General features: G+C 37.2%; 1 protein-coding gene across 2 annotated transcripts in view; it reads right to left on the bottom strand.

The window, feature by feature from the left end:
* CAMK4 (calcium/calmodulin dependent protein kinase IV) overlaps window positions 1-20115 on the bottom strand; it is a 133891-nt gene that overhangs the window by 37891 nt on the left and 75885 nt on the right. Inside the window, exons 3-5 of one of the 2 annotated variants that reach the window (XM_053931490.1) lie at window positions 19091-19153; window positions 18492-18574; window positions 7553-7625 (exon numbers count right to left, since the gene is read on the bottom strand). In XM_053931490.1, the coding sequence (XP_053787465.1) occupies window positions 7553-7625; window positions 18492-18574; window positions 19091-19153 (219 nt within the window). The remainder of the gene's footprint in view (window positions 1-7552; window positions 7626-18491; window positions 18575-19090; window positions 19154-20115) is intronic. The other variant, XM_053931491.1, reaches the window with a different exon arrangement.

Raw genomic sequence — 20115 nt, 5'->3', positions numbered from 1 at the left:
ATAGTATATAAAAAAGGAGAAAACCAGATTAATTACAAATTCCAAAATATCCATGGTTGCTGAAATTTCAGGGGATCAGTTAGGGATCTTGAGAGATTAAATGAGGAGTCTTAATTCACTCATGATACCAGGGCCACAGAAATAGATCCACCGAACTGAAACAATGACTGATTAATTTCTATGTAGCCTATTTAAAAGGGATCAGTGTCAGTCAATCTTAGTTTATGACAGCTCTTTGGCATGTCAGGAATCTCCCCCAAAAAGGGCAGAAATTATCTTACAGTTTTTTCAAATCACAGGCATGGGGGTTCCAGTAAGTTTCCATACCATCTAATGAAAAAATTGCAATTTTGCAAGAAGTTGTTCTGCTGAGAGGCTGCTATCTTAGTCAGTCTAGTACTATGAAATTGGAGGTGCAAAATTGCATAAGGTTATAATAATACTACTGAGTAATTTTTTGGCAATTGTCTTTCTTTTCACAGGTTCCCTTTTAATTTACTCCTGAAATCAACGTATCTTTATTCCTTACCATCATTACTGATGCATCAGCAACAAGACACAAGGAGACAAGCCTGTCCTTGTTTAGTCTTACAGGCATAATTGGCTTAGGAAACAGAAAAACACACTCCTAGAGGTCTGGATAAAAGGATTTCCTTAGGCGTCAGTAAACATTTTTGGGGACAAAGCAGCAACATCTATAAAGGTGGTCCTTTTTTAATGTAACGTTTCACCAGATGCCTTTCAGTCCTTAGTGAAATACTGCAATGTATGTCCACACTGCTATCAAGGCTGCACAGTTTGCATGAGGGGCAGCAGTTACTTGTGGCACTCCTGCAGTGTCAGTTAACAATTCTCCTCTATCTTTCCATGCACAGCTGAGTGGTTTTCTACTTTGGTATTTCCTCCAGGGCAGGTTCCTGATACCTCCTCAGTCTTCATCAATTCTTCTTGACTCTTTCTGCAGCACCCAGCTGGTAAACTTTTATTGTTTCTACACAATATGTGAGCATCTCAGGATACTTCTGGAGCCTCTCCAACTCAGCAACCTTCAGAGCCCTGCCAAGCTCATATAGCAGCATGTACTTTTTGGAGATGCAGAGTGTACAGTGTGTCCCATAGGAACAAGTATTTGAGTGCCCTATCCCTGCATTACAGTTTGCAAAATACATGCAATAAAAATTATTTTAATAAAAGGAGTATTAGCAGTTTAAGGTCTGAGATAAACGCAGTTGTTTTCCTTTGCTTGTGCTTATTAATTGCTAACATCCTGCTGGTTAACATACAGAAGACCAGTGTGTGGCTGCCTAAAGACAAGACTCAGACCCTCACAGAGCTGGTTTCCTATGCTATTTCCCCTCTAAAGGAGATGGCCAGGCAAGCACCAAACAGTGTCTCAAGAATCAGTGAATGAGGCAGCTAGACCCAGGCTTTGGACAGGGTCAGCACTCTCTTCACACAATATTTTCAACAATACATCTTATAAATGAAGGTGCAGAAAAATTGCCCATCTCCCTGAGATGAATTGGGAAAAGGTCAAATCCTTGAGTCCCCAGTCAGTTCTTAGACAGCAATTTCCCTGTAAATGTCAGTCTCTTGGACTCAGTATCAGCTATTGACTGAAACACAGCATCATTTGGCATTGTATCTGTGGTGTGCTGAGAGTTAAAAGAAGTGATAATTAGTCACATTCATTGTTACTTCCAAATATTTTCCAAAATTAATATTGTAGTGATGTGTTTCCAAAACCAGAGAAGGACAGTTTGCTTAGATGAAAGCATAATATAAAACAGTTATAATTAGGCAAATATGACCCTGACTTTTTGCTGCACTGGACATTAACTGTAATACAGTATATCTGCTCGCTCCATTTCCTCTATTAGTGATAACAGCAAATACAATACCCTCACTTCCTCATTGCTGATGACAGCATTGCTGGGCTCTTTTGACTGTAACTCTTGTTCAATATGTGTGCTGTAAGAGAAACCTTGTACTCAGCTGAAAACAGATCTCAAAAATGTTTTTGAAAAAATAATTTTGAATCAAGGCACTGATAAATCAGATTAGTGTGATAATAAGTCCCACTCTGTTGCCCTCACCAACAACAAGAAAAAATGTGTAAAATCTGTTTGCAACAAACATGAAAAGCAATCAAATGTAAGCTTGCAATATTATGAACTGACTCATTAAGAATGCCTTCACCCTCTAAGCAGATTATCCTGTGTATGGAACCATTACTGAACACTGCTTCAGAGACAGCACATTAGAAACACAAATGCATTTCTCTTCCAGGCAGGGGCAGCACTTTGATTGGTTTCTTACACAACTTGTCAGTTTACCTACTTGCTTATTGGTATTAACAGCAGTGTGACAGAACAGTCTCCCAGGGCACTGATGAAGTCCCTGTTAAAACGTTGTCACCAAATGGAAGAAAAGGCCAAGACAATTTTCCAGCTTCCATGGAGTCATCTCTGTACATGACATGTTAAATCAGCCCTCTCCAAAATGACTCACTTTCAAGCCTCACAAACAAATCTTGAAGAAAGAAATATTTTGTGCCTAGACTAGATCAAATAGATATTATTTTTTATTTAATAAAAATCCAAAAACAATGCCATTAGATGGACAGATGTTGTTATTTCTTAATACAAGTCATTAAGTTGTACACCATGCCCACAGCAATACTCCCAGTTCAGGGAAGAATGAATATAATTGACCTGCAAAACACTTCCTGATATCAATCCAACCATCAGTCATTGCCTGCCTTCATTGTATTATAAGATACAATGCAAACAAACAATAGATTCTCCCCTTATTTCATTCCTCCTCTATGTCTGACACTCTGCCTTGATATACAGGGTTTATTGTGTGTGTGAGGCATGTTTTATTATGGAAGTCCTTTTTAGAAATATTGCTAGAAACTCTTTATTCTGCAGTCTAATACAACCACTATCAAAGTAGGGTCTATGTTATTTCAAGAGGCTACAAGTCTGTAAAAAGGGGAATGGCCAAAGTGGACCACAATCTCAGGGAATACAGTACAAAGTCATAATCCTTAGCAAATTCCTTGTCTTATAGCATCCAGCATTGGTCCTTAGCAACAACCACATAGTTAAAGACAGAATGAATCTGGCCTAAACCTGCAAGCTTCTGAAATTCCACTTTCAAGAAAACATACAAAAAACTTGACAGAAGAATTTTACATTTCCCATTCTTTCCCCATTAGAAAAGCAGGGGTTGGTGGGTAGTCATAGATCAGAACAGTGGCTGTTTCTTAACTTCCTCCCTATGGATAAAAACATTTATGTCAGGAACAGATGCAGAAAGCCACTCTCTACTGCCAGAGGGAGGATGGAAAACACTCAGGATTCATCAGTGAATGGGGAGAGACCTGAAGGTACAAATGCCTCTTCTATTGACACGAAAATCCTTTGCAAAATCTTCTTAAGAGAGGAAGTCAATGTTCTTCAATATCTTCAATCAAGCATAGGATTTTTCTTCCTACATAGAGTATTCGTAAATTTTGCTACTATTTGAGACAAGTCTTTATTCTCTGCTGTAATACCTAGGCAACCCTGCCATTCTCCTCTGTTAATTTTGACTTCATTTTCTACAGAAACTGAGCTCTGGGTTTCTTCCCAACTCTTATCCTTTCTTATGGTGTGCCTTTTTAGGCTTTGCTAAGTATATATTAATGATGTAACACATTCGTGTTCAAAATTTTAGAAACCTGTGACAATTACACCTTGAGTAAGTTCACCTTGTAGCTGGTGGCTAAAACTGAAATACATTTGTTGTCTCTATCTCCAGCAACAACTAACTCAAAGACTGTATAGAAAAAGAAAGGAAGCCTCTGCATAATCATTATCTCTTGTACACTTTTCTTTGAATGCCAATCCCCCCAGATATCTATCTAATTGATTTAGATAAAATCTTTTGAGTCTTATCCTGTCTTTAGAAGTTTGATTAGCTCATTTGGCCTAAGCTCTAATTGTCAGACACACCAGAGCCTCAGATGTTGTAAATGTGCTTGCAAGCTACATACTTGTAAGGAGGTTCGTACCTACTAACATACAGCTCATTACTGGACAGATCAAAATTCTCTGAAATTAGCATAAACCTTTAATCTAGATTTTCTCTCTCAAACCTGCAAGTTGCTTAAGTGCCCTCAGGCTTTGCCACCATACCTGACAGTTCAGCATGCTCCCTGTGAATTTAAGATGACAAGGATTTGAACAGAAGTGCAGATCTATAATAAAGCCTGAAGATGTAGAAAATTTAAATTAAAAAATAGAAACTGAGGGAGTCACACATATAACTTCAGGAAAATATTCCTATCTAGACAAGATAATAGGCAGTCTAAGAAAACAAATCACTGTAAAATTTGATGGGAAATTAATTTAGAGACTGATGGATGAGTTCAAAACTACATATAGTATGTATGCTAGTAACTACCCTAAATACAAAAAACTAAACTTTATACTTAATTTCAAATTTAAATATATTGAAAAGAGTAATTTAACCCCCAAGCAGAAAGTTATTCCTTTGACAGTAATGCAGAGTAAGTAAGAAGGAATAGCATTATTTTTAAAGACAAATATAAGATTTTAAAAGTACACATTAAAAAAACAATCGGTGTAATTTTATAAAGTTTGACCAGCTAAAAAATAGATGTGGGTTCTTCTCTTAAAGAAGTGAATATGCTTTTTATGACCAATCTTTAGGGGACTACTTGGATATCAAAACATCAAAAATTTATTCATTAAAAAAAAACAACAACAAAACAAAACAAAAACTCAAAAAAACAACAAAAACAAACAAACAAACAAAAAAACAAAACCAAACAAACCAAACAAACAAAAAACCATAAAAAAACCAAAAAACAAACAAACAAACAAACAAACAAAAAGAAGAACAAAAAAACCCAACCTGCTCCTAGAATAGTAGCAGTGTATAGGAAGACCACACTGCATGCAACTCATTCCCTGAGAGGAGAGAAATTACAACAGTGCTCCAAGAAAAACTGCCCTCAAATGCCTCCTCTTTAGTCTTTAGGCATGAAACTCATTGATAGAATCATGAGATTCCATCTCATCTCCATGTGCTCTCAGATAGCAACCAAACCCCTCCACCTGTTCTGAACAGCACAGCAGAAGAGCTAAAGGGATGAACATTGGTTTGACCTAGTTTTATACATGCCTTTTATCTTATGAATGAAGCTGTCTCCCAGCTTGAATAACAATGAAAGAATAATGGAAAAGGCAAAAATGCAGACAAGAGGAAAAAATTGTAATGTGTTCCCTCTAAGAGACAAAAATACAGTCACTCACTGGGAACTCCAGATCAGATGTAAACAGCAGAAAGGAAAATCATAAAAAAAGGCAAAATTAATGTGGAGGTCTACCCAACAGCACTTGTTTTGTTATTTTCTCTGATCTTGGGATTACAGATGTCTGATATATTTATGATGGTTTGTGACATGAAGTTTCAGATTAATCTTTTGTGTGATACTCTGGTTGCTTGATTAATTCTTAGTAAGCCAGTTAGAGCTGGGCTTACAGGTATTACAGGTATTACAAAAGCCAGACAAACCTAGAAGCTTTATTGATTAGTCTGTTATTTAGTCCATTTGCTTTAACAATTTAAAAGGAAATTTAATTAAAAATGCTTATGTACTTTTAAAATGCCACTCTACACTTCTCATTAAATTCTTTAGAAGTGTCTCATAAAAACCTTTGCTATATGAAGACATAATACCTTCTCATTAATGATCCACTGCAAGGACAGATCCATGACTATAACAACAGCCCTGAACAGGGGCCTTATAAAACATTTAGTTCAAAAGAGGTCAGCAAAAGGAAGGCTGGATGGTGCTTTTTCAAAGAGCAATTTATAAAAACCACATAGGTCAAAAAGCCTATGTGGTGCCAGAAGGGTATTCACTGGCATTGCCTATTGTACAAATTGTACAGATATTTGGTTTTAAGAATGATCTATGGATACATTTCCTTTTATTTTGAAAAGATTATTCTGCTGCAGCAGCGTTTTCCAGTTTCTAACAATATCTCCTGTCCTGCTCACAAACACCATTCTGTCAAGTTTATAGCCCCAATCTGTCAGAGTACTTCAGGAGGGATGCAAAGATCCCAAAATGGGAACTGCAACTTCCACAGCTTTTCCAGCTTTGGCTTAGATGTTTGGTGTCAGCTGTAAGAGCAGAAGTGAATACAGTTCATCCTAGGTAGGGATCTAGTACAAGGAACCATAGAAATCCTAATTATTACTTATATAAAAATCAGCTTCTTAATTTTCATACATCATTGTTCTGTTGATTTCAGCCAAGCTATTACAACTCATAGAAGATGAAGATTTTTATTTTGTTTCTGGCTTTAAAATATAGACCTTAAACACCATCTGAAATATGTTTCAGCAGAACTTAATCATCACTTTTTTGTAAAAGAATGTTAAATAACATAGAGCCATCTTAACTGGGGAACTTCAACACAAAGAAAAAATCTGTAATAAAATAATAATCTGAGCTAATTTTAAAAGTTTATACAAATGCATTATGATGTGCTGTAACATACATAATTTAGATTTCTTGGGATGAGAATGACACAGTAGACATCAGATCATTCAGAAGGGACCATGAAGTGAACATGCATGGTCTGCAGTATGTGCAGTTAGTGTTGTGAACACAAGTTCTCACATCTTATTTAGTGTGAACAGGCTCACAAATAATACCAATAGAGGCTTTTCACACTGAGGTATTTTCTTATCATCCCAGGCAAACATGCCCAGATTGCACTGCTCCTTCTGATGAACAGAATTACTGATGTAACCTGTAATCTCCTCATCTCTAAATGATGGAGAGATCATCTGCAGAGGCCAGTAATCACCACCAGTCCTTTTCTGAAGACAGCTCCTTTGACATTGAATTTCCATGGATGGCCTGTATAGAGCCTGCCTCACCACTAACATCCCTCAAATGAGCCCTGCAGGCTGACCTCTCTTTTCTCTTGTCCCCTCTCTTTTGTACTGGAAGTGAACAATACTAACACTTACACTGGATATTGGGCAAATTAACTTCTTAAGTATTTCCCCAGCATCCGATTACTGGTTTGGAGAACGTCTGGTGTGAAATCAGATGTAAGAGGTACAAGTGACTAAGAAGCACAGAAAATGTACAGAAATGCTGTATGTAGACACTAGAAACCTTCCTCAAGGATCTGTATGCCTTTCTCTAAGTAATAGAATGTGAAATTGTTATATAAAAAATTCCAATGTTTGAAAAGCACAAAACATATAGAGGAAGGTATATTAGAAACTGCACAAGCTACTGGCAACAATTATTATTCTGCTCTGTCTCAACAGTACTGTCATTCTGATCAAAGTTTAATTCTTCAAAGTGTCACTGATTAACTGAAAAATTATCAATATGGAATTAATTGCCAGAGGAAACTTGTGCACACTGCCTCTTTCACACACAAGTATTTATTGAGCCATTGTGGATAAAAGATCAGGCGCTGAGCATGATATGTCAGATAATACTCACAGAAACTGCCTCCAGGATTTGTTTGACAGCATCGGCAGCATCACGTTCACTGTAGTACCCCTTTTCCACAATCCTACAGAAAAAAAAGCAACACAATTATGCATCCAGGTGAACCAACAGTAAAGGTAGATGCTTCTTTTCAAAAATGAGATAGCAAGCAATCAAATTTAAAGGCCAGGACAGCTGAAGTGTCCTCAACAGACTTGAAAACAACCCTTTTGCAATTTAAGTCCCTTGATTTCCAGTTAAATGAAAGACAGGAAGTAAAATATCCACTGGATAAGATGCTCATAGTATCTTATATATATATATCTTATGTATCATATACATAGTATATGTACACATTCAGTTCAAAGTTTTTGAAACTTTCTGACACTCAAGGAATCTGAAAGACAAATTCTTTCTATTGAACTACTCAGCATTTAGGAACTGATTTTTCACTTTTAAATTTAACTTAAACCCTTCCTCCCCAGTTAATTAGTTAGTTAATTAGATAGGTAGATAGATCGTAAGTTATAGAACAAAAAGCACTATTGTTATGCACACACAAATCTGAATTATTCAAGAGAAAAAGTTGTTGTAAAATTTTACTTGTTTCAAATTATCCCTCAAGTGTGATGGGCTGAACAACTGTATTTTCCCCCCATCAGTAGGAAACTGGGATGCTATATGCAAAGAAACACAGGGTTTTTTACAACTAAAACTACTTTTTTTCTTTTGGAAAAGCTACTTTTTCTTACAGAGTCAGCAGTAGACACAGTTTTGCACAATGATGTACAAGCAGTTAATAAAAGGAGGATCTATCATTAAGATATCCTAATACTCTATTTAAGACACTCAACAGTCTTTTTACTAATGTTTATAACTGAGCAGAGTGTTTATGAACTACAATAATTGTCCCTCAGAGAGTTACCTTAAAGGTCAGATTTTTGATCTGAAGTCTTGATATTTTTAGTATATTAATTTTTCAAAGCCAAAGAAAACATAGACAGATGTTGTCTAGAAACAGAACCTGTGGTACCTACAAGATATTTTATAAAATGATGTTCTGCAAGCAGACAAGCAAGTTTTATAAAACAATATCCTAAAATCCCCATGAAGCAGTACAGCAAGGAACCTTTAATGTCTGAGGTCACTGGAAAGACCTTCTGTCCCAAGATCCATAAAAAGTCTCTGCTGGTGGCAGGAAGGCTATCCTTCTTTCTCCCCACTTTTTAGCACTTCCTTTCATTTATTTCATGAAATAACAGATTCATGCTGAGTTACCATCAATGCAGCTCCTCACAGCTTCACAAAACTAACAGGAAAGGTGTGAGTAACCACATATGAAAAGCATTACTTTATACTCATTAGAGCATCAAGTGATTAGAAGTAAGAAGCAATTCAAAGATAGCACTCCACCAGAAACAGAGGCAACAGGCATGGCACTATGGGAAGCAGTCTGCACAGGGATGTTCCCAATCAGCTGCCATTAGCTCTTCTTTTTTTTTTTTTTTTTTTTTTTTTTTTTTTTAATTGCTATTTCTAGAAGCTTGCTTGGTTTGGGTTGTTTGGGCTTTTTGGCAGCCCTTTAGCTGTCATGCCACATGCACTGCTTTAACACCTTTGATTTTTTAGTCATCTGTTTACACCATTAGGGAGAGCTTTACTTGAACTTATCACCATAAGAGGAAAACAAAGCAAATCTTACTCACTCAGACATTATATTAGGCTTTTAGCCTAAAGTATAGGAAAGAGATTACAAAAACCTAAAAATTAAAAAATAAAATGTGAATAAAATAAAAATTATGCTTGAAGGCTAGATTACTCCTTAGCCATTTCAGGCTGAATTACCCTCTTCTGTTATATTACATTGTGAGACCTGAGCCCCATTAATGCTCTTGCATTCATTCCCCCAAATATGCTGGCTTTGCTTCCTCTTCCTTTTTAATTCAAATAAAGTATTTAGTGTCAGCCAGATGTGCCTGTCTGTAGCATCCACCCTGCCCCATGCACTGAGTCCACCAGGTGCAGGATAACCTCATGAACCTGACTTCAGAAATGCATGAGGCAGGTTCTAAGGCTTAAACAGTACTTAGAATACTCTGTTTTTCCAATATATCTCAGAATAAAATCAGAGAAATATGAAGTAATGCAGTTACAATTCAATTTACATTTTTCCCTTAATCCAAAAAATTTCTCTGTTTACAGTGTGGTAGCTCAGTCTTTGTTCTATCTTTTTGAAACACATAAACGAGGGGAACGAAAAAAAAACCAAAAACTTTAAAGGCAGTCTACAGCTTTGTATTTTCCTCCACTCGTCAAAATCAAAGAAAAAAGGAGTTTACTGTAAATGCCCAGCCAATGTTTATTACCTGACCACTGGAAACAAAAGAAAAATCAAAGACACACTCAAAGCTGCCCTCTTGACCTCAGGATGAGTCCACACTGACTTAGACAATATATGCTGGTAAGGATAGCATGCTGCTCTCATTATTTATATTAAACACACAGCAGAAGAAACACACAGACCTTGTTGATGAACCCTTGTAATTTACACTTTAAAATAAATAAATGTAATGAAGTGTGGGCCCATATTTCTGGAAAGTAATAAGAAACAACTGTAGAAATAGTGTTCAATGCACTGGACCCATCTGCTAATACTACAGGTGAATAACATGCACTGGCAAGCCAATTACAGATTATGTCATACAGAGTTAACTTTACAGTTTTCCAGAAATCTAGAATTCAGACTTATTGAGAATAATTACTCTTAATTAACAATAATCTTGCAACTAGAAAACCTAATATTGTGTGACAGCAATAAATGAAAAAAGACATATCCCTTTCTAAAGATGAAAATTTATTTCTAAGGGTACTCTGCTTTACAACTAAAACCTGGCTATTAGGCAGTAAGCAGGAGTATTGAAAGAAGATTATCCTGTAATTTATGTCATATAGTAATGCTGGGGGATCATTTGCATATTTATTTTTTGCATCCTCCCTGTGATAGTTTACATAAGACAAATGTAGGTGTGCCAGCAAGACTCCTACCTGAGACCGATGAGTCTTCTTTAAAAGGATTTTTCAAATTCAGCCTGCAGATTAACAATTACTCATTGCCCTTTTTTCTATAATGGGAAGGAAACCAGCAGAAATATCTTATTTCACTATCACTGAAGCAAATCTCAACTATTTATATCTAGTCATGGGTGAAGGAAGATTAAGCCTTTGCTGAGAGGTCAGAAAGATAGGAACAGCATCAATAAGGAACTAATTAAATATTCTTTTTGATATGCAAATGAATAAGCCAGGTAGGCCAAGAGGGTCCTGGAGACAAAAACGGTGAGGAAGACAGCAGGGAAGTGCTTGAAACTAGAAACAGTGCTTGGAAAAACACTTAATTTAGTGCTGCAAGCACTACAGGCAATTTAAGATGGAACTTCAAAATGACAACATTCTAGACTGAGCAAAGATGCAATGCCGATTTGTGTAGGATCCCTTTTTCATGGTTATGCATACACATTTATTGAAACATGCTGATCCATTGATTACACTTCTATATGTCAAGACACACATTTAGCAGAATGGCTACTAGATGGACAGCAAGCCAGAGCTCTCACAAAGCACCATCTGACTCAATCTTGTCTTTCCAAGCACATGTCATCATTTGAGACAATTCTGTCTCCTTTGTCTCAATTTGAGACAAATCTGTCTCCTTTTACATAGAGAAGCAGGGAAATACCTCCTAGAGCCTCTACTCACCGCCCTCTCCCAGTGCCAGCAGAGATGGAGGTGCCCTTTGGGAACAGCCCCAGTCCCATGGTGCTGAGACACATCCCTGCCTGCCTGCAGGGCCCAGGCACCCCACAGAAATCTGTGTTATACTCTCTCAGTTGCTGCTGCTGCCCAGAGGTGGAAGTGCCTTGCCAGGCTGGGGCTACAACAGATTTAGCAGTGAGAAAACCACCCCAGCATCACACTGCCCAGCAAGCATGTGGAAATGGCATAATGTGTTTCTGAGGAGGCATGCTCGACTACATTTGATATTTTGGCAGCTTCCATCATCAAACACATGTATGTGTTCAAGCGTCTCATAATTCACAGTAATCCTTGCCAGATTTCAAACAGCCTTTCCAACATTTCTGTTCCTTGTGACCACTGCAAGTTTTCTTGCAGTATAAATTCTTTAGTTTTGCAGATGTTTTCTAGTGTAGCATGGAATTGCAGCTTTTGCTAATTTTTTAATAATATTTCCATGTTGCACGTCTTCATGAGAGTTTACATCTGCAGATGCATAAACTCTTACCAGCATTCACCCCATCACTACAGCCTCCAGTGTAATATGGGAAGGCCATGCAATGGTTTTTACTCCATTTGGGGCATTCTGCCTGGTACTAGACTTTAATTCACTCTGTCTGTGTGAAGCCATGGAAGGCAGTGGACCATCCCAGTAAAGACAGGGAGGTAGTGGCCACACCTGCTCTGCAAAAATGTTGTTAATGGTAGGGGAAAAAAAGGAAGAGTGCAGTCCTGCTAAACTAAACACGTGAGACCTGAAAATCAATGAGGAAAGAGATGGGGAATCCCAATGCATCATTTTAGAATCAATTTTCAGAGGAGTATTAAAGTTATATTGATATACAATTTTACACTTGGCTAGAACATGTTTCTGGGGATTAACGACAAACACATCAGACAAGTGAAAATAACCAGTCTCCTAAAGGAACAAACAAGTGAACATTTCATCAGAGAAGGAAAAGACTAGGTGTGGGGTTTGGTTTTTCAAAGAGTAACAAAACAGGGGGCGAGCTATTTCCAAGTCCAGCAAAAGAAACAGAGCTTGCACAGCTGCACTGGTAGAAAAAGAATCAAATCTGCTTTGAGCAAAGAGAGGACTCATCCAATGCCAGAGGATGCTAGACTGGGCTAGTCACTGACAGCACATGCCTCTTTGTGCAAGGCTGACAGTGCCTTAAATTCCCAGTCAGCATTTGCTGCTGCTGTTATAGTGATAGCTCTCAGGTAAGAGTGAGGAACGGTGAACACCCTTACCCCCTCCACAGAACCACTCCAGACCTCTCACTGTGGCAATGTCTGAAACTTCCAGTTGAAACCACTGTCCCTGAGACCAAAGCCTCTTTCTCTTTTATTTTTCATTGGTATTGGAATTGGTATTGGTACAATGAATATTCCTGCATTTTTAAACTCAACATGTACTCATGACTCCTGCTGATCAAGAAAATTTGAAATCTTACCACTTTAATAGACTTACTTTTTCCTCCCCCATGTTCTACATGTGCTAGTTCTCCTATTCTTAGCTTTTCTTCTCTGCTTCCCTCCCATGAGGGAAAGCCTAAAATCCAGTCTTGTCTAAAATGTGAGCAGGTAAAGTCTTTTGCTTTCCTGCCTTAACTCATATTAGCAAATGCACTTAGTTTTATGCTAATAATCTAAAGAGTTACTCTAAAATTTGCAATGTTTAGCAATCATTTAATGTTGCTGCTATAAACACTATTTCTCCACAACATGGAGTTTGTAGCATTTGAGTATTAGCTGAATTTAGAAACATATCATATGGCTTGCAAAAGTCCTGCTAAATCAACTTGGCCATCTAAGACAGTAAAAATTATTATACTTTATCAGTTCCCAACATTGTTTTGCTTTCTTTAAGCACTGTCTGTATTTGCCTTGCAGACCATCCTTTATAACTACTGTGACATTAAAAAAAGCCATCACTCTTTTTAGGGTAATTTTCATTCTGCCTCTAGCTGGCTTTTACCCAAAACCCTTGCACCACATCTTAGTTGAGGACTGTGTCATGCTACTTCATCTGCAGTCTCAGGCAAGACACTGCCTGAGATACATATAAGTTCTATTCCAATGCCAGTATGTGCTAAACATTTAAAAATTGTTTGGTTCTATAAAATAAGTATTAATTTATCTAAAATGCTTTGTCTGTCATGGAGATTTTTTCTGCAACTACTCAATTCTTATGTAAATTCTTTTACTCCATTAAAATGAAATTAGAAGATTTCTACAAGCTAAAGTGTGATTAAAACCTAGCAGAAACGGGAAAAGAAAATTACATCACTCTATTCAATGGCAAAATGGTTTCCATAAGGGACACTTTCTCAATGAAAGATTCACAAATCTGTTAGTTCTTGTCTGTATTGAGGTGATTGCAATTCCTAGATGCTCTGATGCATTTGCTTAGTTAAAAAAAAAAAAAATCCCCCATAAATATGTATGTATTTTCCATACTACAAAATTGAGGAATAATGAATATTTTAAAAAGTAGTTCTGATTCAGAATCTCCCTTATTCTACAGCCATGTTCATATTCCAGAGCAAACTAGCTGTTACTGTCTCTAATGACTCAAACTGCTTGTCTGTGATCTGAAATAAGATAAGGGGAAATACTGTCCTGGGTTTGGATCTGACTCCCTGTGAAACAAACTAGAAGTTTTTCTTCAATACTGTGTTTAGAAATGAAATTCAGCACTGCAGTCATTCAGGAAAACTGTTTCCCTCCATTGCTATTAAGCAAGACTCTCTGATAAATGTGGCATGCCGGAGAATTTAGAGAAAGACTACATATTTCTTATAGATCATACTAGGATTTGTTTCCCCCTCTTTTACTTTCTACTTCCAACTACGCATTACTATAGCACCCACAGAATTAGACAAGTCCACCTTTCAGGAGCTTGATCTCAGGAGATATTTTAAAAATAGCAGTCCTTGCTTCTAGAGGTTGTGAAGCCACAGTGCTCATGAACTGGCTGCAAGCTTCCCTCTCAAAAGTTTCTGTGCAACTGGCTGCGTGAGGCAATGCAGCAAACAGAATTACTGAAGCATGTCACAATTCCTGCCTGCTGAGAGAGGGTGAAGAGAAGAATCCCTGAGAGCTTGCAAAAGAGGCAATGGCCTGGGGAAGGGCAAAGAGCAGCGTTGAAGGCACCAATGAAGCTGCCTGAGAACGACTGCTGAGGATTTAATTGGGTTTCTCTGGCTAGCTAAGGGCCTTGTGATAAAAGGGCCCAATCACTTCCACTTTAGTGACTGATTAATTCCTTGAATATTTTTGACATCCCTTAGAAATATTAATTTCCAAAAGCACAAACAAAAAGGTGTTCCTAAAGCCTGGGAAAGCTTCACTATATTTTGTCCATAAGAAGCAATCATTCCCACACCTCTTAAAAAGGTAAGTTATTTAGAACAATTAATATTTTTGTTAATGCGTACTATATAAAAGAATATGAGTTTGAACCTAGAGTTCACAGGAAATTACATGAAACTTGAAATGGAAGTGAGTCAAGAGACTGTCAGCTGCAACTGCTATTTTTAGACATTGTTTGGTGCACTTAATAATAACATGAAAGAAGAAACAGAAGAGCCTATGTAAAGAGCCAAAGTAAAAACAAGAATGTATGGATTGACATTTTTATCTGAAGTGAAAAAAACAAAAACTATTCTTAGTAATCTGCGGGTATTCTGACTAAAAAAAAGTTAGAGTTGAAATTTTTTCTGAAATTCATATTTGAAAGAGAGATATACTTGTGATTCTGCTGAAAGACAGTAGATATGAATAAAATCTGAATGCAAAAAAAAAAAAAAAAACCAAAAAAAAAAACCAAAAAAACCAAAAAAAAAAAAAACCACCACAATTTCAAAAAAGGTAGCCCATAAAAGACAAAATATCAGATTGTGTTTCTGGGCTTACCATTGTTGGAACACTCAGAGGCTTATCAGAAGATTGTCCCTTGGGGCTCTGTCAAAACACTGCCAGTTTAAATGCACTTCAACCGTGCCGGTTTGTTTTAGACATGCAGAAATGAAAGAGGAGGGCCAAGCAAATGTCAAAAGTATGTCCCAACATTAGGCTGGAGGTGAAGCACCCATAAAGAACTTTAATACCAGTTCATTTAGACCTGATGCATTTTTCCCTCTGTCCTGGTAAATTCCTCCACTGGTCTGCCACTCTGTCATTCTTTGCCGCAAACTCTTTTTCACTCCTCACTTGCTGGATTGGCAAAAACCATAATGTACATTGGCATACAGTATTCTAATTTACACAAATTTCTCCGTTTTTTTTTGAGTTTGTATTAGGAGTGGTTTGTAGGGTATGACTTACAATGTGATTTATGAAGTCTGAGAAATAGACTTTTTCAAAGTCTTTTCAAAAGACTTTCAAAAATACTTTTTCTTTTCAAAAATACAGCCAAAATCAATCTGATTTGAGTTGTATTAACTCAGGTGTCAAACTGATACATTAATTTGAATTTATCTTCCTTTACGTAACACAATTGAAAAAATGTCATAATGAGAGTTCATTTTAGCAATAAGGTGGATGATTTGACAGTAATGTTAAATATGGTGAAGGAAATTAATAATTTCTTTACCCAGAACTTTTAGTTAGAATGGCATGAAACCAGCAGCACATCAACAATGCTATTAGGATCCTAGAAGACTAATTGGATCTTGGGTATTTGTAAAATCACCTTCATGATAAAAGGGATGTTTATACAGAAGACTTCTTACTCTTCTGAAGCTCAAATACTATTAGAATGGAGAATGGTATGGGAGAAAACCAGAGCAATAAAACACTGGATATAAAAACCGGCAGCATATTTCAAGATTTAGCAGTAACACCAATGAAGATGTTTGCAGCCAGGAAAGCAGTACTGCTTGTGTAACAGGCCCAGCTGTGCCATTTGATGATAGCTGATTAGAAAGAGGGATAAGAGTAACTCCTCCAGAGTACAAAAGTTGCTTTGCTGTGTGTATGGGCGGTGGTTTACAAATAAGGCGCATAAGGTATTCCACACCCTGGAGGTGGTCCCAGGCCACACTGGGGTTCTGCTTGTCCACAGAGGGTCTCACCTCGAGGACAGCCATGGGGTAGATCTCAAGACCTGGTCACAGCTGTCCCTCCACATCTGACACAGCTCCTCTGCTCAGGGTCAGTGTCTTTCTCCTGTGATGGGAATCATACAAGCACAGAAAAAAGCGTGCACAAGGTCTCTCTGTCAGTCAGGACATTTCCTTCATGCATGATAAAAAGATGTAACAACTGAAAAGATTATGCATGAGAGGGGAATCTGCCCTAAGGCAAACAGCTAAATTTATTCTCCCTAAAACTCAGAGGGCAGCCATTGTACATGCAAGTGTTAATCCTTTAGCCCAGCTTAGAAAGGAGAAACAGCTAATGTTTAATTGGAGTCACTAGTGCAAAACATCTCGGCTGCATATTCGTGCTTCATTTATTTTAGGCTGCATATTCCTGCAATCTTTTAGTTTAAGGTTGAAAAATGAAGTAATACTCCTAGCTTAAAACCTGAAAATAATTTAATATAGTTTCTTGTTTCATTGCTTGTTGGATCTTTTTCCAAATCACAAAGGTCTGTATTGACAAAGTTTCCAGTTCTGTTGTACTTGGGGCAAAGGAGGATGCAGAGTTCAGATATTCACAGTCTTGGTGCTCATCTATAGCATCACAAGGGCATTCTGCAATTCTACTGAGTGACTTTGCTTCTAGTCAGAATGCTAGACAGCTGATCCTAGGTTGGATCAAGCATCCAATTTTTTTGAAAAGATCAATCTGACAATTCAAATCCCATAGTCACTATTGAGTGTAGATTACTGAATGTTGAAATTGTCAGTATATTAAATCCTGGTTTCATCAAATAATGCAGTTCCCCATCCTGCATCCCATGAAATATTTTCAGTTCTACCACACAGATTGTTGCTGCTCAGGAACCAACTGCTTCACTGGATTTTTTGTGCTTTGCCTTTGCAAAATCTCATCAAAGACTCATCAAATCTCATCAAAGACTCCAGCCCTCCTGAAAATGACCTAATCTGAGACCCATGTGAATATATAAAGGCCTACATGAAAGGCAGGACACTTTGAGCAGGGTCATCTCCAGATCAGGACTGGAAGCTCGCTGGTTCTTTAACTTGCAGCATGTCTCTCCTTATTCCTTTGGCTCGGTATTGAGAGAGTAATCACCTTTCTTCTGTGGAACTTAGGATGTCACAGAAGCAGTTGTTTTTGTTGTTGCTGTTCAGAAATAGTTCTTGTCAAGATTGAAGGTCTGACCATGGCATAAAAAAACAAGTATGCTTTTGTTTTTTCAAGTGAAAGATACTTTCAGACTGAATATTTATGTGTATTTTTGTAATATTCCTCTGTGATACTAAACTTTAATTACAGAACAAGGAATATCAAATAACCTGTCCTTACATGAGCTGGAAATCACTAACACCAGTCAGTTAATTAATTTACTCAAGCTAGTATAAAATGTTTTTCTTATCATCTCTTGCTCTAAGGAAAAAAAAAAAAACCAAATCCCTACCAATAAGATATCATCCCAACACTATTACTATCTATTGCACTATTACACTATTACAATCTCATTTTATGCATATGCACTTACTCCAGAAGCATGTGCAGCCTCATGAGCAAAACCTTCAGAACTCAACAGCTGTCTTGAAGAACCTTTGTAGCAAAACCAGATGTTTGATAAACACAGTGAATACCAAAGAGAATTTCTTTCCTGTGAGTCTGCTTACAAAAATTTTATTTGACATAGCACTATCCTCCTGGCAGGCTGATTACCACCTTATGATGATCTGTCAATGAGATTTTGCCAGTTTTTCCCATCTTTTGTCTGCTCTAACATACTCGATGCTGTGTGCCTACTGAGAACCTTTCTTCAACATTTACTGGCTAATTCCTCCATTTTCAATTATTTTTTTTCCAAAAGTCTCATTGTAATTACATTTCCAAAGGCACTTTTAGGATATTTGCTGCAGATATTTATTCATGTGAATAAATCATATGCTGGTAAAATAATTCCAGTAATTATTAACACAGGGTTTACATACAGAGAAGAAATTTGAGCTCTAACAACCTTGGGGAAGGAAGGTACTGGAACAGGTATGTACAAGTAATTTACCTGTCAAATAGTTCTCCACCAGTGACCAGTTCCAGAACAAGACTGATTTCTGTAGGGGTCTCAAATATCTCCTTCAATTTTATCTGGTAGAAGAATACAGAAAGTATTTATTTTGCATATTTGTCTTGCAGAGCACATCTGAAGGTCAACAGTAAAACACAGAACACAGCTGTGAGAGTTACCTTGTTCTCTCCCATTTTTTTTTGTAATTTTTTTTCTTTTTTTATACTCTTTTGGTTATTCTCATACCTCAGTAACCTCTGTGAAATACAGGAGTTTAAGAGGCCGTCTGCCAACCTCTCAGAGAAACCAAAGACCAACTTTTGGTCTTTAAGTCTCCCAGGACTGAAAACACCAACTTCTACTTTCATTTGCAGAACTTCTTTCACATAGTTTCTCACTCAGCTCTATTTTATCTTAAAATGGAAGTTTAATTCAACAGATGTTCATAAAAAAAGCTGCTAGCATGCTCACGGAGAGAACCCAGAGCTTTAATTCAGGTCTGTGCAGGTGAACCGCAACAGTCTTCTCTCATAAACAGAAAGAATATTAAAAAACAAGGAAACAAATGTGGAGTGGAAGAACATGGCTAAACTTACAATGTTGGGATGTGAAAGGCGAAGGAGAACTCCAATTTCAGTGCGGACAATTTTCTTGTCTACCTGGTTAAAAGTGGGGAGGGAAAAAGGAAAAAAATTATTTCCAAGTTCAGCATAAAAAATTCTGCATGAATCAGAGTATGTTATGTATGAATAGCATTATTACCTTACTCTTCTAGATCTCCCAGAAGAGTAAGGTAATATAAGACAACATGAGTCAAGCATACAGAAAGAGAAATTTTCCATTAACACAAGATGGATACTATAACAGAGAAATGTCCCCATCCAGCAAAATTATTACAAATATACATGTGAGTCACACAAGAAGTACAATCCAGGAAAGATATCTGAAAAAAGTGGGAAAATTCCTATTTTTACTCAAGTTCTGACCTTGTCTATTGCTACTTATGTTTGTGGAGTTTATGCTAGCTTTCTTTTGACACACTGTCCAGCAGCTGCACTGGAAAAAATTTCTGCATGAAGGATGCGCTCATCAAAGTAGTGTAACTTACTGCTTAAAACAGAAAAGTGATGCAAAGGACAAATACCTCCAGCCACAGTGTATAAGGTTCAACCTCAATTTGCTTCAACTATCTCTGACAGAATGATCTATTAATTCAAATTATTGGTTAAACCTCTGAGAAGACTACCCCTTCCCTTTTCAAACTGTAGTCTTCAACAGTCCAGGCACAACTTATGTTCTTGGGGGTCATCGGTCATTTCTCACAAGAAGCGTGAAGCTAGGGAGTATTTTGTTCAGGAAAGAAAACTGCAGCTCTCCTGGAACTAGAATGTTTAAGTAAGCAAGAATGGAAAATGTAAGCAAATTATGAATGCTTTTATGTTTCTAAGGCAATTAATACACTTATGAGGAAACTACTTGATTTGCAAATATTCTCCCAAACCCTAGAGAAGTCCTACACTGGTGACTCAGGGGGTTCTGATATGAATAAGAGTCAGTAAGTCACTGTGTGATTCAAAACTGATGACATATATGACCTCAAGCAGAACATTTTGAGAGGGAC

Source organism: Vidua chalybeata, chromosome Z (assembly GCF_026979565.1).
Source record: "Vidua chalybeata isolate OUT-0048 chromosome Z, bVidCha1 merged haplotype, whole genome shotgun sequence".
Taxonomy (NCBI): Eukaryota; Metazoa; Chordata; class Aves; order Passeriformes; family Viduidae; genus Vidua; species Vidua chalybeata.
This window is presented reverse-complemented; position numbering and strand designations above follow the sequence as displayed.